Source organism: Mauremys reevesii, linkage group 3 (genome assembly GCF_016161935.1).
Source record: "Mauremys reevesii isolate NIE-2019 linkage group 3, ASM1616193v1, whole genome shotgun sequence".
Taxonomy (NCBI): domain Eukaryota; kingdom Metazoa; phylum Chordata; order Testudines; family Geoemydidae; genus Mauremys; species Mauremys reevesii.
The window spans coordinates 169,394,220-169,414,189 of NC_052625.1; the positions used below are offsets into that span (position 1 = coordinate 169,394,220).

The window sequence follows — 19,970 nt, forward strand, 5'->3', positions numbered from 1 at the left end:
GTTTTCATTGCCACTTGTTTAAAAAAAAATGTGCATAACTATTAAGGAGGGAATCCCAAGCTCGCGCCACTAAAGTTTTACAGCCGCACATCTGATTACATCCTGGGAATTTAGAATTTGGTAACAGTTGTTACTTAACAGGAATTCTGCATTTCTGTATCGTAGCTCCAATGGGAACACAAATACAGACAAGACTTCTGAGACTGGACTTATTTTCACCATCATGTTAATTAAATCTGCAGTAGAGCTCCCACCAGTAGGGTATTTTGTAAGACTGCCTAGTGCAAATATGGCCTGGGTTTGGGTGGAATGTACAAACACTCACTTGGAAAGCAGAACAGAACTTCACTGCAGTGAGAATGAATCAGTCACAGTAACTTTGCCTGGTGCATTTTTAACTTTCCTGGGTGGGATTTTGCTTTCTGCTAGGAGCTTCAGTTGCCTTGAATCCCCTTGGGACTGGGTTTCTGTGCCCGCCCACCATTTTCCCCAGTAAATGGGAAAAGACTCCCAGTCATTTTGAAGGGCCCAGGTGTCTCCACACACATCCCCTGCTAATTCCTTCATCTCAATCTCTTTCATACTTCACACAGTGGCATTAATAATCTGCCAAATGGTGACCATAATGAGCATCTCTCTCCAGTGATCCAACCATTATTGTTGTAATTATTAATAGTTATTTTTATTTGTATTACCAACGCGCTTAGGAGCCCTAGTCATGAACTAGGGCTCCCTACAAAGACATAACTAAAAGACAGCCCCCATGAATAATCGCTCCTATTTTAAACTTCTCTTTGAACAAACCATTCAGTTAAAATTGTTCTTTCAAAAGGAAGTTAAGTTTTGAATATCATCATGATGCACATAACCATCAACACTGAAAATATGGCCTCAGTCTTTCATGGCCCTAAATATATATAGCAGGGAATAGTTTATTAGCGTAAGATTGGCGGCTATAACATAACCTAGCACCTAATCATAAAAATACGTAACAAAATGTCCCTGTAGGTTTTGTTGTCACTGAGAAAATTCTGACCTCCCTCAGATAACGATATCTGAACAAAAGGACACATTAAGAAGGGTCAAATTTAACATTGCCATCATTTCATTATGTGGAAAATTCACTGTGAATCTCCCCTGCTTTAGAGACACTCAATATGGAAGAGAAGGTGAAACAGGATTAAAATCCTAGAGGCTAAAACGACCTTTGATTTACAAATATTAGCCCTGAGAGGGTTCAGTGAGGAAATCAATTACTCCATTTTTATTTCTTTACCAAAGAGATAAAATACTATTAATAATATCAAGGGTTTTCTTTCCAGTCTTTATTTAATCCAGTTTCTACTCAGTAAAATGGACAATGAGATTAGGGATATATTGATCTTTAAAAAGTAGATTATTTAAGGCTCTAAAGGCATCATTACTTACTCAATTACATATATTAATAGGTAAGTCTTACGTAGTATTATTGCTTTCTTTTTGATCAAGGTATGAGCTTTATAAATGTTGGTAATTTATGAGCCTGGTCCTTCAAGATGATGGGTGCCTCTTGCCAGAGTGGTGAGTGCTCTCATCTTCCTTAGAAGGCAAGGCCCTGCACCATGTCCAGCGTGTTCACAGGAGTATGCTGAAAGCCCATGCCACTCTTAAATTGATCAGAATGCAGGAGAGCTAGTTTAACTGGGATAATTTGTTTACTAGAGTATATAATTACTGTTCAAATTATGCATGGCCACTTTAAGCTGGAGTCACATAGTGATTACTCCTGAAATAAGTAACCACTCTGGCCAATTACAAGAACTCTCCCATAGCTCTGGCAAGGTTTCCATTATGAGGCAGGACCCTATCTGTGTCCTGTCTTTAAGGTATGAGAGAGAACTCTCATATGTAACTGAAGCCCTTCAATCATTAAAAGCAAAGTCTGGCCATAACATTTGGAACTTGTTTCCTCCTCACCATTATAAGTGAATCGTATTTGAAGTAACAGATTGCTGTTGTTTTTTACATAGGGTGACCAGACGTACTGATAAAATCGGGACAGTCCTGATATTTAGTTGTTTGTCCCGCATCCCAACCGATGTACGGTTGGGACGTCATTTTTCCCGATATTTTGGCTTGGGGCTGGAGGAGTACACTGGTGAGCTCTCACCTCGGGTCCCAGTAGTGCTTATTTGGGATGGCTCTCAGGAAACGGTGGGCTGCAGGACCCTGCGGCCCCCAGGCACAGGGGTGGCCAGGGCAGGCAGTGGGTGTCTCTGTGGGCTGCACCTACCACAAGCACTGGCTCCATCACAGCCAATGGGAGCTGTGGGTTCAGACAGGGCGCAGACCAGCCCCGCCCCGCCCCGGCTGCCCCGACCCTGGGGCTCTGTGTGCTACTCATACCCCCAAGTAAGTCCTGCCCCCACGGCTTCCAGCCAATGGCAGCTGGAGCCAGTGCTTGTGGCAGGCGCAGCACATGGAGTGGAGACCCTGCTGGCCGCCACTGACCTTAGGAGCCAGAGGTGTTTCCCAGTGGGTGGGAACCATCCCCCAGGTAAGTAGCAGGGCTGCGGCTGGGCCCTGTGCCCATGGCAGGGCTGTGGGCGGGAGCCGGGGCCGTGTGCTTGTGGTGGGGACCAGGGCCATGCGCCCTCAACCTGAGGCTTGCAGCATGGTTGGAGTGGGGGCCATGAGCCCCTGACCCGTGGCGGGGATGCAGCCAGGGCCCTGCACCCCCGACCCGCAGTAGGGATACAGCCAGAGCCAGAGCCCTGCGCCCCCGACCGGCACCGGAACTGTGCCCTGCGCTCCTGACCTGTGGTGGGGCTGCGTCCAGAGCTGGGGCCCAGCTCCCCCAACCCACGGCAGGGCTGCGTCCAGAGCTGGGGCCCAGCTCCCCCAACCCACGGCAGGGCTGCGTCCAGAGCTGGGGCCATGCACCCCCGACCCGCGGCTTCCTCAGGCTTTGTATCAACCCTTCCGCCATGGCTCCAGTGGGGCGAGTGTGTGTGTGGGGGGGAGGTGAGCCTGTGGCTGCCCCCTCATGTGTCCCGATATTTTGTTCTTGTCATCTGGTCACCCTATTTTTACATGTTGTGCCAGGAGGCTGCTTACTGGAGTGTACAGAGATGTTCGTATACGATTAAGAATCCTTGTAATACCTCCCCTGCATGGATTCAGCCTCAAGGATTCAAGAGTATAGAACTGTTCTATGTCTCACAATACTGAGAGACACTCTCAATTTTATTCTCACATTTTAAAAATAAATGTTCGCTGTTTATGGTTCTTAACCAGATAGTATTACATTCTGGTCATTTAGTGTCAGCATCTAATCCACACCTTTCTCAAAGACCACTCAAATCAGGCCAAATTCTTCTCTCAGTCCATCTTAGGTACTTTTATGGGCTCCATCACCATAGTATCTGGGCACCTCACAATTTAAAATATCCTCATTAACACCCCTGTGAGGTAGGGAAGTTTTATTATCCCCATTTTACAGATGGGAAACTGAGCCACAGATAGTCTAAGTGACTTGCCCAGAGTCACACAGGAAGTCTATGGGAGGACAGGGAATTGAAACTGGGTCTCCCAACTCCTCTACTAGTGTCCTAACCAATGGATCATCCTTTCTTTCAGTCACTGTCACATTACTTGACAACATACCTGACAACTGTAACTCCACTTATGTCTATAGAATTACTCCAGATCCACATCCATGTAACAGAGGAGAATATAGTGTATCTTCTCTTATTATTCCTATTTTCATGCTTGCTGTTTAGTGGGTTTTGAGGGGGAGGGTTTTGGGGTTTTTTTTTGTATTTCGTTAAGGAATTGTAATATTCCTCAAGTGCATGGGTTATAGTAAATGAATAGAGAGGGTGTCTCTTTAGCTGTTAAGTTATGCTCACATTCTCAATTCTGGTGTGTCAAACTGCATTACCTTTTGGCCTTACTAGTGACCACACTCTAGAAGGCAAGGAGAGCATCTCTGCTGTATGCATTTATATCTATTGTTTTACAGTGACATTTTTACTCAAGTAGCATAGAAAAACTGGACACTCGATGAAGCACGGTATTGTACATTTTCCCATTCCTTAAACTCCCTATCTCACCTCATCTCAGTTTTTCTTAAATAAGATACACAATTTAAACATACAAATGTATAATTTGTCTAATAGAGCAAGAGTTGGAGACATTCATTTGTCACACTGCAGGCAGATCCCGTGGGTAAGTTGCTCATCCTTCTTATGAGTGAATTTCCTGATACATCCATAGTACATGTAAAAATGTCATGACAATCATGGCTTCAAAAATAATGTGCTTTTGCTTTATAGTATCACACACAATTATGATGATGTTGATAAATGCGTGTTGATAAATCCTCTTAGGGACTGATCCAAAGCCCAAAGCTCATTTCTAGACTTCTGGCTTTGGATCAGGCAGGTAATTAAAGTAATGATACAAAATTTAAAAATGAACCATTTCTGAAGTGTTCTGCTCTGACCATGAGCAGGAAGATGATTCTATTAGCACAACTGCAAACAATTCACATCGGAGTCTCTAACTCATCTGTATTTACCAGCTAATTCATTAAACTACCACATAGTGTGTGCTTCTGTTTGTACAGTTATCTGAGACAGCTAGAAAAAAAAATCTGTTAGCCATGCTCCCAGCCACATAGGGAATGCACAAAAAGCCATTCTTCTCAACCAAATGGTCTTCTAATATAGAGTAGGAGCAGGAATGTACCAAAAACCTGGACATTCTTTTGCCAGTGCATAAATCTTTTCACTGAAAGTAGCTGCTGGCATCTACACTGATTGCATTACCCATGTGAAATACAGAAGTTGATTTTTATCTTTAAAGAATGTAGTTCATAGAACAAGCTATTGAGTGACAAAACCGGACCTATACCCAATCTTTATGTAAACAGTCACAAATTCTCAATTTAGCATTTTGTATTTCCCCTTCTTGAGTTTTCATAAGCGCATTCCCTCTCCGCCTTCCATTCAAAGCCCAGGTTTTTTTTCCCCCCCTCAGACTCTCTTGTTCCAACTCTATAGCAACAACAGAGCTGCAAAACACATTTTGGATGCCACAGTCGCTCTTTCCAGCACTGGAGCCTGACATGGCCCACTATTGTTTTGACAGTGTATTGCATAGCTGAATTCTTCCTTTTCAGAGGTTGCCCACTTGCACAGTGCAAACTCAGTTGTGATTCCAGGCCTAAATAGCTGTGCCAAGAACTGAACCATGGTTTCTCAAGCATAGCAAGCTCCACATAATGGGTCTCTTTGTTCATGAAATGGTGATTGACTTTTGCTACTTTAAAAAAATTACAATAGTTGGGCAATGTAAACACAGGAAATTTCTGTTTGTTTAATACATTTCAGATCATTCCACTTAAATCTTTCAGACTAAAGTAGTTTGTCTATAATTAGCCAAGTCTTGAAAAATAGGATTATTTTTCATTTACATAGTGACTTTCAGCCTCTAAAATACTGAAATATTTTAGAAGTGAGGCTCCAATCCTGCATGAGTCTGTTTGCACAGAGATAACCACAGGATCAGTGTCTAGACACACAGCAATATTGAAATGCTGCCACCTTTTGGTGGGAGGTCTGTAGGGAAACAGGACCCAAAATGCTAAATATTGCATTAGTGGGAGGGAAAGTAGTGAGGAAGGGCAAAGGCAAACGCCTACACTTGGGCAAAATGTGTATTGGGATCTTTAATACTATGCAACACCAATTCCTTGCTTTCCAAAGTATCCCTGGCCAAGGGGCTCCGGGCACTGTGCCATTTCCAAAACCATACTGAAACATTACAATTAAAACATTATTTACATTAAAACAAAATGAATTTGAGGGAGCCCAATCCATACAGAAAAAGGGGCGAGGGAATGAGAGCCAGCAGAAATATATAAAGGGCCAACAGCAGTCATTTAAAAAACCCAAACATTAGAAATGAAGGCTTAGCATGCTTTGAAAAAGCAGGGAGAGGTGGAATAAGATAGATTTCAGAGGAGAGGGAGTTCCACACACAGTAAAGGCATGGATTGCTGGCTGAGGAAACATATGAAAATAAGATCCCTAAAAGGCAGGCAGTGCCTCATCAGGAAGAGGTGTGGGATGAGGATTTGGCATTATAATTTCTACAAATGAACTAGTGATGCACAGATGTACAGCGTCCTATCCCAGGAAGTTTGGTCTCTGCCCTGGAGGAATGCTTTAACAATATTACCAGCTGAGTGCATCCAAGCTGCCTCATCCTTATCCTGCTAAAGCAGAAGCTTTGCTACAGGGTAGAGGATGCGCATTCCTCCTTCATGTCCCCTCTCACTGAAGGGAGTCACTCAGGGCATGTCTCAGTGAGAGACGAGGGGATTTACCAAAGCTGTTTAAGAGCTTCAGATATCCCAGGGCTTAGGCCCTGTAAAGGTTCCTGCTAATAGGTAGCTCATCTCAATCTCCCACCAATTCACCTTTCCCATAACCACAAGGAGCCATGCACGCAAGCAAAAAAACATGTTAAAAGAAAGGCAAAATAGAAAAAAATTGAAAAGTGGGAGCATTCACTCAGATCAAACAAGTCATCCCAGCAACTGTGGTCACAGAAAGAAGGAAGTAGAAAACTCACTATCACCCCCCAAGTCCTTGACAGTGAATCCTGCTACCAAGCTTATCAAACAGACAATAGTGAGGAGAACCATGATCAACAGTGAAACAAAATTAATAATAAATCACACAAGCAAGGGGACTGTGGCTCTCACCGCAGATTCTCATCTGAAAGAATTCCACGCTGTAAGAATTCATGGAACATAAAGTATCTTCCTGGCAGGGGGAAGGAAAGACTTATCCCTGTTAGGATTTAAGCCCCCTATGTTTAGGCCACTAAGCCATGCCCCTGATAGAGTGGTGGAAGATCTGGAACAGGCACAGGGTGTAAATCTCTTTGGCAGAGCAATCCTGAATAACTGCCTGGACCCTCGAAATTCCATCTGTCTTGAAAGAAGAGAGAGCTGATTTCTACAGAACTCAGCATGATTCACTGGAATCCATCCTCCAGTATTCCTTTCCCTATTCTGAGTGTAAAAGAAATGTGAAAGCTCCTTTCCTCTTCAGCCAAGTGCTCCTGCACTAGCCACTGTACCTGTGAAGAGGAACAGCACTTTGGGACTGGGCTACCCGCAGTCTAGCAGCTAGCTTAAGTGAACAGTCTAGAGTGAATTCTCCTCCCGGTCACACACATGCAACTCCACTGAAATCATTGATGTCAGTGCGGTTACATGCAAATCATGTAAGAATTTGGCCCAAGCAGTTCTGTGAGAGGAATGTTAATGAGCCTACTGAGGCAGTGTGCAGCTGGGTCCCAGAGTGTGGGGGGATATAAACCTGCAACAAGGAAAGAGCAGTAGGGAGAAGGGAAGAAAGATATGGAGGAACATGCTGCCTGACTCCCTCCTTTCCTTTGACAGCTTCTCAGGATATGAAAAAAGCTGAAACTGTGTCCAAGGACTTTTTGGCTGATAAAAGTCTGCACTTATTGTTGCTAATTTGAACTGATCACTTGGAGAGATCACTCCACATTGGTGCTCGGCCAATCAGCCTTGTGATGGAAGTCGTCCCCTCCCCCTCCCCTCAAGTATATTCACTGCTTCAACTGGCCTGCCACAATCAGACACAGGAAGATTTTACTGGTGGCTAAGGAGAGAAAACAGGGAGGATTATGGATGTGTTAAGTAGTCTCCACAAGGCAAAAAGCCACATCTAGCTACACAGAAGCAGAACTGTTGCCTGGAACCAAGCTTGTCTTTCAGGGTTTGTATGCACAGTATCTTTGCTTGAGCCAGTGCTTAAAGACAGCATTTGGGCCATAGCAGCAAGGGCTGTGGCTTGGGCTAGTCATCAAGGGTGTTTCATAAATTCAAAGACTTTAAGGCCACAAGGGACCATCATGATCATCTTGTCTGGCCTATCACATGTTGCAGGCCACAGAACCTTACCCACCCACTCCCGAAATAGATCCCTAACCTCTGACTGAGTTACTGAAATCTTCAACTCTTCATTTAAAGACTTGAAGTCACAGATAATCCACCATTTACTCTTGTTCAAACCAGCAAGTGACCCATGCCCCATGCTGCAGAAGAAAGTGAACTCCCCTCCGCCCCCCAGGGTCTTTGTCAGTCTGACCTGGGGGGAAATTCCTTTCTGACCCAAAATATGGTGATCAGTTAGACTCTGAGCATGTGGGCAAGATCACCCAGTCAGACACCTAGGAAAGAATTCTCTGTAGTAACTTACAGCCCTCCCCATCTAATGTCCCATCTCTGTCCATTGGAGATATTTGCTATCAGCAGTCATGGATACACCATATGCCATTGTAGGCAATCTCATCATACCATCCCTTCCATAAACTTAAGCTCAGTCTTAAAACAAGTTAGGTTTTTTGCCCCCACTGCTCCCCTTGGGAGGCTGTTCCAGAACTTTACTCCTCTGATGATTAGACTCCTTCATCTAATTTCAAGGCTAAATTTATTGATGGCCAGTTTGTTCTTGTGGAAACATTGGCCCTTAAATAAAACAACTCCTCTCCATCCCTGGTGTTTATCCGTCTGATATACTTATAGAGAGCAATCGTATCTCTCCATCTCCTTCGTTTTGTTAAACAAGCCAAGCTCCTTATCTCATCTCGTTAAGGGATAGTATTCAGGCAGTTAGCCTGAGCCACCACCTGTGCAGCTGCAGCTACACTGCTAATTTTAGTGCTCTAGCTTGAGCAGTATTAGCATTAGCACATAGATATCCACCCAAGCTGGGAACCACACCTCCCAACTACTGTACATATGTACCCTAAGAGTCCTGGTCTCCGAATTAGTAGACAACTCATGCTGATTTCCAGCACACACTCTCTCTCTCTCTGTGTCAGCTCTCTTGGGTCTAGATTTTAGAGCTAGTCTTTACACAAAATACCCTACAGTTTCCAGAAGTCATATGACAATTTAAGGGGGTAAAAATCAGACCAAAAATCCATACAAATTATATTGGCAACAAATGCCAATATAAGAGAAGTTCAAGGTGCAGAGAAGGTGAAATCTCTATGACACAAAGTTAAACAACTCAAAACTACATTTCTTAGAGTATTCAGTGGATTTTATAGGTTGTCTGAACCGATTTTTAATGCTTAAAGTGTATCCATTGTTATTTAGAATAATGGTGTTTCATGGCACAATACGCAAATAATACTTGTAAAAACATTTACCTCTACTGTATGTGTCTCAGTACTGATTATAAAAATTTGTCCACCAGACGCAGCCCAAATGGTATCTTCCATCATGAGTAGACTTCTAACTGGCAGAACCCCTAATTTCACTACTTTTTGGGGTTCTGAATTCCAGGCTCCATCTTTACAGAAGAAAAGAAGCAAGATGAAATGTTACACACATAAAAATGTAAGTTTTGATTTTCAAATTCACGTAAGAACAAATAGTTTGGAAAGCAGTATGCCTCACCCAGCAGTGACTGAGCTATTAGCACCTATAAAACAAAAGTAGTAACAGACAAACACAGAGACTAGCAAGCAATCCACCTGAAACTTGGAAGAGTACAAATTATCAGTTACAAGAAAGCATTTCCCTACATGCAGGATACAAGTAGTGACACTGCAAGCTAACTTGGTTTCTTGTTGACACTTGTGTAACATCTCTTGTCCAAACTATGGCCTTAGTTAGACCTGTGTAAAATCAGTGGGTTGTGCAGGTGTAACATGGGGCACAATTTCAAGACATTGGGGAGGCAGAGGTGTAACTGAACATTCAACTGGCCTGCAGTATCTTTACAAGTAGTGATGATGTATGAGAAGGAAAGAACACAGTTGGACTTTCAGAGCTCATGCTGAGTTTGCAGAGATGGCAGCCAGAAAAAAAACCTATTCATTTGGTATTTAAGCAAATTTTATATGGATTCGGTTGGATGCTATTAACATGGAACACCACATTGCCATTTTCAAAGTGGCGCTTTGCAGAGCAGAACCCAATGGGTTTGTCTCATCTTACTCTCCACTAACTGCAGTCCAACTCTCAAAGCATTCATTTATGAGAACTGCACACAGCTACAGTCACTCTCCAGGAAAGAGGAGACCGTAGCTGGCCTATTACAAGATGAATGACCTTTCGTGCTAGAAAGGCTCAAAGTCCAGATGCATGAAGCAGTCAGTGACAGTTTTACTACAGCTTCTACCACGTTAAAGTATCTGCCTATCAGAAACTTGATGGGATGGACTTTCTGCTACTAGATTCTTAACTTTCAGAAATGCATTTTAAAATAGATTAAAGACTCATTTTGTGCCATATCTTCTGTGTATAGTTCAGTTTTATTGAGAATTCATTCTGGTTACAAACCATCCTGCAGTTGATTCAGACTGGATATAGCAGACCAAAATTAGATTATCCCTAAATACATGGTGTAACATCAGGAATACAGTATCCTTCTGCTTCAGCCTGCATACCACCACTTATCAGTGTGGTCAGACTGCTGCTTGACATCTCTTTGAAGCAAGGATTGAAAATTAAAGAAATCACAGCAGATTGCTTTGTTAGAGATTTTGCTTTTAGCACCATGACCTTGTTTTGAATATTTTTTAAATGCTACTTGCATACCTACATTTTGAATTGCATATAGAATTAAATAATAATTTTAGTAGCTTTCACATACATTAGTTTATTTCTGTCGTGAACACTCACTCAATATTAAATACCCACAATACTGCACTAGTATCTATAATGTTCTCTTTGAACCACAGAATTGTAAAGCTGGAAAGGACCTTGAGAGGTGATCTTGTCCAGCCCCTTGCACTGACGCAGGACTAAATAAACCTAGACCATCCCTGACACCTATTTATCTATACATAAAAACCTCCCATGACAGCATTCCACAACCTCCCTTGGAAGCCTATTCCAGAGCTTAACTATCCTTATAATTAGAAAGTTTTTTCTAGTATCTAACCAAAATCTACCTTGCTGCGGATTAAACCCGTTACTTCTTGTCTTTCCTTCAGTAGAAATGGAGAACAATTGATCACAATCCTCTTTATAACAACCCTTGACTTATTTGAAGACTTATCAGATCCCCTCCGCCGCCAGTCTTCTTTTCTCAAGATTTTATAATAGGTCAGGTTTTCTAAACCTTTTATTGGTCTTTTTTTCTCTCTTCTGGTCTGTCTCCAATTTATCCACATCTTTCTTAAAGTGTGGTGCCCAAAACTGGACACAGAGCTCCTGCCAAGGCCTCACCACGGCTACGTAGAGCAGGACAATTACCACTCATGTTGTACATATAAGATTCCTGTTAATACACCCCAGAATGATATTTGCCTTTTTCACAGCTGCATCACATTGTTGATTCATATTCAATTTGTGACCCACTATAACCCTCATATCCCTTTCGGCAGTACTAGCACCTAGCCGGATAGTCACCATTTTGTATTTGATTTTTCTTTCCTAAATGTAGTATTTTGCATGTGTCTTTACTGAATTTATCTTGTTGATTTCAGACCAATTCTCCCATAAGGTAATTTTGAATTCTAATCCTGTCCTTCAAAGGGCTTGCAATCTCTCTCCAGCTTGGGATCATCCACAAATTTTATAAACATATTCTCCACTTCATCATCCAAGTCATTAATGAAAATATTGAATAGTATCAAACCTAGGAGAGACCCAGGCAGGATCCCACTAGCTAGATCCTCCCAGTTTGACAACAAACCATGGATAACTACTCTGAGTATGGTCTTTCAAAAAGTTGTGCACCCATTTTATTGTAATTTCATTTAGACCACACTTCCCTAGTTTGCTTGTGAGAATTTAATGTGGGACCATGTCAAAAGCATTACCAACATCAAGATAGATCAAGTCTACAGCTTCCTTGCTATTCACTAAGCCAGTAGCCCTGTCAAAAAAGAAAATTAGGTTGATTTGGCATGATTTGTCTGGCTATTACTTATCACCCTATTATCCTTCAGGTGCTTACAAACTGATTGTTTAATAATTTGTTCCAGTATCTTTCCAGGTATTGAAGTTAGGCTCACTGGTCTATAAAACTTCCCAGGTCCTCTTTGTTCCTATTTTTAAAGATAGATACATGTTCATCCTTTTCCAGTCCTCTGGGACCTCACCAGTTTTCCATGAGTTCTTGATAATGATCACTTAATGGTTCTGAGATTGCTTCAGCTAGTTCCTTAAATTCGTCAGCTTCTGCCAATTGGAATACATCTAACTTATTTAAATGGTCTTTAACCTGATCTTTCCCTATTCTGGCTTGTGTTCTTTCCCCCGTTGTTCATATTAACTGTGTTAAACATGTGGTCATGGTTATCTCTTTTAATGCCTATTTTGCTTCAGATTTCACTAAATACCTCAGCCTTCTTGGTGTTGTCCATTGCTAGCTCTCCTTCTCCGCCACGTAGTGAACCTTCACTTTCTTTCTTCTTTCTCTTGCTCATATGTATTTATAGAACCTCTTCTTATTGTCTTTTACGTTCCTTGTCTTATTAATAAGATATATAAAATGTATTTGTTTCTAATATCTGTGTGATTACACTGAGAAAATGTCACCTTACTTGCATATCTATCTGTGGTCTGTGAGAGCTCCAGTAACGCTGCCCACTTACTGACATCAACAAAACACATAAGCATGTGGTCAATTTAAGCATATACTTACATAAGCTCTTATATAGATTATATGGTCTTTGGGACAGTGATTCTCTCTTTGCTACCTGCCTATATAGTGTTTAGAACAATGGGGCCCTAACTCTTGTCTGGGATCCCTGGACACCACGGTAATACAATAATAGTAATAATGGTAAACACATGCATAAGTGCTTTGCTGAATCAAGACCTAAACAAAATTGTGGTACTCGTCAACTGTATTGCCTCTGATATCTGCAACTATATAACTGTTCTTGACACATGTTTAGAATGTGGTTCTAATCTGAAAAGTATCTTCGTATAAAAGACACTGAGTTCCATATTCATTGTGTCTCAACGATTTCCATATCAAATGAATTCAGTCTGCAAGTGAGAAGAGTGTTTCCAATTAATAGCCCTGCAAACCCTACCTGTGACATAAAACTAATCTGTGTCCTCTCTGACTCAGGCATTACCACCAGTAATAACAAAACTTAGGGCCATGTGCCTTCCTCACTTCAACCACATTGTCCTCAAATTAACTGCTGTGGTGGAAACTGCATAATTGTTTAACTGAGGTCATAATTTGAAAATAACAAAGGTGCACAAGTGCCCTACACTTGGAAGTCTGTTTACTATTTACATTGACTATGTGCAAGTCAAAACAGAATCCAGTTCACTGTCCCTGAGCTATTTTGCTTCTTCAGGGGTAAGATTAGTAAAACATGGCATAGTCTTACTATGTCCTCTAAAGTACACAGACTTTGAATTTGCACCATGAGTAGATCTCCTGAGTAAGAAGCTGTTTTTTTTAATATAGTCACTTTTCAGAAATGAATCACATATTAAATTCAACTAGAGACTATCTTGTTCATTGATTCAACACCATTTCTTCTCAGACATAAATGCAATACTCTGTTTATTTCCTGCATGTCTGAATTTGGTGTAAAACATAACAAATGTATAACGATTTCCAACGTATTCCTACCTTGTCTCTTTCAGGGTCATCATTTATTTTTAAAAGTTAGGCATTTAAGGCCTTATTCAATATAAACTGAAGACAGTGGATGTCTTTTCCACTGACTTCATTCACTGAAGATCATGAAAAGACTCTCATTGATTTCAATAAGTGTCTGGATTATGCCCTTAGTACTCTTGATGACTTCAATACAACTATTCATGTGAATAAGGGATTGCAGTCCTTCTTTAGCTAATTTTGATCTCATATATCAAAAAAATCTCATATATAGTCACTACATGTAATATGTTATATATGAATTAAAATAGCAAGGAAGATCACCAGTTGATATCCATTACAGATACTAATTTTGTTTAAAAAAAAAGTTTAAAAATTTAATCCAACTTGATGTAACAGAATTTGGTTTACTAGTCACTCTCTTCAGAGACTTAATTTAGGTGGATCAAAAATTTTCTATTGGTACTGATAGCACAATAGGCCCACGTCTACATTCTGTGAAAATCCAAAACTCAGCATTTCAGTGAGATTTTGGGTATACAAAAAATGCTGGATTGGGACCTAAATGTTCTTCATGCTATCATGTATTTGTGCAATGTGCTTGGTTTTCAATATCATTCTCTAATTTTGAGGACCCACACACCTCCTGGGTGTGGTGCTCTGTCCCATCTAGTGGCACTGAAACCACTTAGAGAGAGAGAGATTAAGGAGTCTGCTCTACAGCCTTAGATAACAGCCATGTGACTTTTAGCTCATGCAGTAGAGGCTCATGCATTTAGCTCCAAAGGGCCCAGGTTCGATCCCGCTCGCTGATGACCGGGGTCTATCAGTGTTACATTTGCACCTACAAATAATTATTTTTGAAGTTTGATGCTGCAATAAACTGAGGATACAAGTGGTAGTACTTCACCTTTAACTACCTAATTGCACCTGTAAAGCAGGTAGGTGAAGCATAACCTGGTGTATGGGGTTATAACACCACTCAAATTTGGCCCAGCCGCCCCTCTGTTCTGATGGAGGGGCAGCTGAGCCAAATGGTGCTGTGAACAGGGAATCCACTTTTGTACAGCGGAGTCCGCTGAGACCTCGACTCCGGGCATCACCAATTCATGCATTGCATGGGTGAGAGAAGGGAAACTCCCTAGCTGAGGGAGACACGGGTCCCAGTGGATGGGTGGGGACGGACAAGCAGGGACCAGAACAGCATTCTTGGGGCGGGGGGACGTTTTTCTCCCCAGGTAATAGTCTGAAGGCAAAACTGTACTCTTGTATAATTTTATTCTCTGGTTTGGGTACGATACAACAGGATTAAAAAAATTACTTTCCCTGTCAAAATGTCCTTTTACAGCTTGCATTCATTCCACCGCGCCACTCCTGGTGCCATCAACTGAGCTCAACTTAATATGCATCTTTTTGTCTGGTAACTTCCTGTCTTACTCAGCAGCACCATTGATGATTTCAATAATGCTGCCAGCACAGCCCTGGGAATAGGGTTTGTTAGTTTATTTGTGCAGTGGAGCACAAACATTTTTATATCATGTGGTATATGAACAGTGGCTAGTGATTTATTTAATTTCTTGATGATAGGACAAAGGATTTAAAAGCAAACTGATGTTTGCAAATAATAGCACATTTCCCATCATCTGGGGATAACTATTTTAGGGCTCATCCCTGCCTTCCTCTGAATACAAAGTGCATCTTCATATGTTTAGGAAAACCCTCTGCTGCACACATGAGCACAGTAAACAGTGTTTTCCAGATATGAATCAATATTGCAGATCAAATGGCAGGATTCCAGTCTAATATAAAAAGTCATAGACTTTCTGATTCCAACTTCTTTTAAGTCACCTACAAAGGTAGCACTGAAAGTACCTGCCTTAGGTAAGTAAATAAGAATAGGTAACTAACTCAATATTTGCAGTATTCAAGGTATTTCCTGTAGGGAAAGGACATACTGCCAACACCGGGATAATAGTATTTATCTTTTTCAGTACCACTACTAGACCATCACCCCTGTACAGTTGATAGTATTTTGTTCAGTCCAGGTTTAAATTCCATAAACAAAGGGGGCTCCCATCACTTCCATTAGGAGACTATTCCACAGACTGAGAGGTCTCACTGTCAGGAAGTTTGTTATAAATTTAAATTCTCCCATTCCTAATTTCATCCCATTCTTCTTATATTCCCCTTTAACTCTGCAAGATAATGTCTCATCCTCCTTGGTGTTAATCCCTTGCAAATGTTTGCAGATTGTTATCGTGGTGTTACTTGGTGGTTGCTTAGCTAAATTCTTTCACTATTTACTCGTAAGTTAATATTTCCAGTCTCCGGATGATTGCTGCTATTGTTCTCTGAATTCCACACACTAAGTCAATGTTTTTCTGGCAATGAAGTGCCTGAAACTGAACACAATATTCCAGGTGCAACATACCTAAATTGTATAAAAATTGAGTGTTACTTTCCTGTCCTGAGACACTATGCCTCTGGGAATGCAAGCCAAATGAGCACTGACCTTTTTCTGCTACCATATCTCATAGCTAACACATCTGCGTGGCTGTTCAATCACTCCCACATCTCTACTTTCCAAGTTTCTTCTGCCTGCATCCCATGAATATCTGTGTTTTGCATAATTACCTCACAAATGTATTAGGTGGGTTTTTTTTATATTTTTTCCTCCACAAGTTGGACCTTAATAGTATCTTCTGGCCATGCTTTTACTTTCCTTAGTATGGTTTTTTAATACTGGTGTTTATAGCTTCTCTTAGTTTAGGATCATCACTGTTTCTTTAATGGGTTCTTTACTCCTCCCTGACAAGGCCTCAGGCCTGCGGCTGGATCTGCATGAGTGACCTTTGCATTTGCACCCTGTGGAGCCCTATTGGTTTAAATCATACAGCAGGAATGGGGTCAAAGACTTGACCTAATACAGATCTCAGCAGTAACCTACTACAAATTCCATCCTTCCCTTCAACTTCCTACTTGGCCATTTATTATAATCTTTTGTTTATGGTCCTTCAGTCCCTTTCCTATCCACTTGAGAATTTTCATACGCAAGTGGATTTAGAATAGTTCTGATGGTAAGACTGAGACATTGTACCAAATGTTTTATTAAAATAAAAAATATATTTCATTTACCATTTTTTCTCCATCCACTAATTCTCATTTTGCAATTCTATCAAAAGAAGTGATAATGGTTGACTGGCACATGTCATTAGGTGTTATAAGACACACAGGTTGGTGCTATGCTACTTTACAGTGTCCTTTCAACTGCAACAAAAGTAAGGATACAAAGCCAATACACAAAGTAATAACACAAATGAGATTAACAATTTTGACCTTTCATTCAATGAGGAAAAGAAAAACTAGAAATGAGAAGCAAGTAAGCATGAATTTCAAAGCAAAATGCAAAACTTTTGCTAAGTGCCTGGTGCATTTATCTCAAATATCCGAAATAACTCAAAGTAACATTGTCAACTTGAAAATCAAGACACTGTAATAGTTTTACTACCTACTATTACCATTAACGTGTAGAATTATGACAACTGAAAGAGGAAAAATGTTTACTCTTTTTCCACCCCCCCCCTCCATTCCCAGTCCCCTTGCCCAGCCATTTCCAATTCCCCGCTCCTCACTTTTTGTCCAATCTGTCTTTCCCCTCCCCAAACCTCCAATTTCCAGTTAATCCCACTCAGTCCCTGTTCCCACTGGGTCTCTCTGTTATTCCCCAGGTTTCTTGTCCATCACCCTCACACTCTTTGTCCAAACCTCTGTGCCCAGAGAGTCCCAGTTCTCACCCCAATACCCTGGCAATTCTTCAGATCTGTCTTCCCTCCCCCTCCGGTTCCCAGTCTTAGTCTCCTTGCCTAGCTAGTCCCAATCGCCACTCCCTAGGCTCTTTATCTGATCTCAGTCACCTTTCTTCACCCATTGGCTCTCAGTCCCTACAACCCATTTCTCCCCCGGCTCTTAATCCCAGTCCCAGCTAGTCCCAATCTCTCCCCAACTCCCAGTCGCCGCTTTCCCCCTCCTCCAGCCTCCAATCCCATATCCTTTTCCTGTTCCACCAGGCTCCCCCAAATACATTCAAATCAGGTAGCTTCCTCCTCTAGCCTGCGTGGGCCCAGCAGGATCAAAGTCATTGAAAGAGCAAGAGAGACAGGCTTCCTGCTCTCAGTTCCACTGCCTTTACTTGGAACTAGTATGGCCCAGAGCAGCCGGGAATTGCTATTGGATGGAAAGTCCTGCTGAGCCCCAGGCATGGATGGAAACTTAAGGGAACTGAACTGATAAGTGCTACCAAGTCTCTACTAAGCATGTGCAAGCTGTGATTTTTCAAAGGCTTATAACTTGGTCAAATTTTGGTGGGTTTTCACGAGGATGGCAAAAGGCACATCCCTGCCATAAATGCCACCCTCTGGCCATATTTCAAGTCTCTGCTCCAAAGTATGGAGGAGCTAAAGCTTTTCAAGAAAGAGTCACAGATATTTTTAGCCTGGGCAAAATGATGTATTTTTCCTTAATCTTGTTCTCAGTAATGTCTGAACTGTTTTGGCAGGAAAATAAATAAATAAATAAATAATAATCAGCCTCAGTAAGATATCCAGCATGTAAAATTTCAGCCCGAAGAGCTAAAGTTTGGCAAAGTTATAAGCAACTGAAAACAGGCTCTTACAATGGGAAGTGTCAGGCAACCTTAATAACGAGCAGTGCTACCCACACTGCCTACAAAAATAGCACTTTGTTATGGGCAGATTCATTTTTTCCCCAGTAACACTACGCACATGTGTAAAATAGGACTGGACTATTAGGACAATGTCCTTTTGTCTGTGTGGCTGTTTCACAGAACCATCAGGAAAATAAACTACAAGAAGTTTGAGGCACAGGTAGTACCTCAAATTACTTATAGCTCACTTTTTGAAACTGATTAGATTTCAAGAAGACCATGTTCCTTTACCTTTGTTCATTACTTACTGCTGTTTAGCTGATTTACAATGGGAAAGTAAACACATTTTGACAAATGGTTGTCTAGTTACATAAAACATTGTTGTCCATAGAGAAATACTCAAGTGAGGGAGTTTGGCTGTGAAAATTCCCCAGTCCTCCTTCTCCACCTCATACACATTCCTTCAGTTTGCTAAACATGCCTTTTAAAGGAACAATTTGGGACAAATCCTGCCCCCCTTCCTACAGCCATAGTGTGCTCTGGCTGCAGTGCAATGGGTAAAAGTCTTACAGTGCAAAGAATGGGGGGGGGGCAGGATTGCAGGAATGCATACACTGGCCAATTTGAAGCTGTACCAGATGAAAGCAGTGGGACAGGTGAGACTCATTTTGGGACTGGAAATAGAATGAGAAAGACCTGGTGGATATGTGACTACACACATCCACTGCCCATTCTGTTTTTTGTGGGAAGGAACAAGGATTGAACCTGCAAAAGCAGCTGCGAAGCGGCTATGCAGCCTGAAAGAAAGATTTTTCCTTCCTTACCCCATGGAACTCCCCAGCGCACTGCCCAATTACGGGCACTGGGATTAGCATTTGCCTTTCTCAGACATGCAGGTAAGAATATCTTACAGTGTAGCAAGCTGCTTTTATCTAGAAAATATCCACTATTTCACTTTTCAGTCTTGCCCTCTTCTCTTTTAATCTGTATACATCAAATTATTAGCACATTGAACTGATGTATGTGACTGAAAAATGACACACAGTGTAGAACTAATGGTGACATTTTTATTCTGTGCTGATAAATTACGTGAAATACTTATTAGGCCACATTCTCCGTGTCTCTCGTTCCACAGCTCAGAATCATCGGTCTGGTAAAATAGGTCAGTACTTCATAACAACACTCCTTCAGGGCTGACTGTGTCTGGATAAGCACACTGTATCTTACACATGACCACAGCAGCAAACTATATGGAAAATTGATACTAATATGGAAACAAATGACTGGTAACATTTTTATTAGGTGTGAAGAGCTGTAATAACAGACCTGAGGCAAGCTGTAGGAGAAGGCACTGCAAGATGAGTCAGAATGGCTGCATGTAGATTTTCCATGTCAAAGGTTCAGGTAACTTGAACACAATCCTTGTTAGATAAGTTCTTTATACTGTACAGCACTGGTCTCTGACTAGGGGCATTGTCGTCCCCTTAATTGCCTCTGCAGATGTGGATCCCAAAGAATCCCTGCATCTCTTCTTGCCTACAAACGGGTTCTACTCTCTTTTTTGGTGGAGTGTATCCTTCTTGGAAGAAGCTGTGCGAAGACGACTGTAGTTTTAAATCACTGCTCAAACACACCACATTCTGAGGAGATTGTCAATTCACTCCTTGTCC

The 19,970-nt window shown here is 41.6% G+C and overlaps 1 protein-coding gene across 4 annotated transcripts in view; it reads right to left on the bottom strand.

Moving 5' to 3' along the window:
• Window positions 1-19,970, bottom strand: part of ARHGEF10 (Rho guanine nucleotide exchange factor 10) — a 199,061-nt gene that overhangs the window by 19,029 nt on the left and 160,062 nt on the right. For all 4 annotated transcript variants that reach the window (XM_039529515.1, XM_039529513.1, XM_039529516.1 and 1 more), the window contains one exon: window positions 9,244-9,386. In XM_039529515.1, coding sequence (XP_039385449.1) covers window positions 9,244-9,386 — 143 coding nt within the window. The remainder of the gene's footprint in view (window positions 1-9,243; window positions 9,387-19,970) is intronic.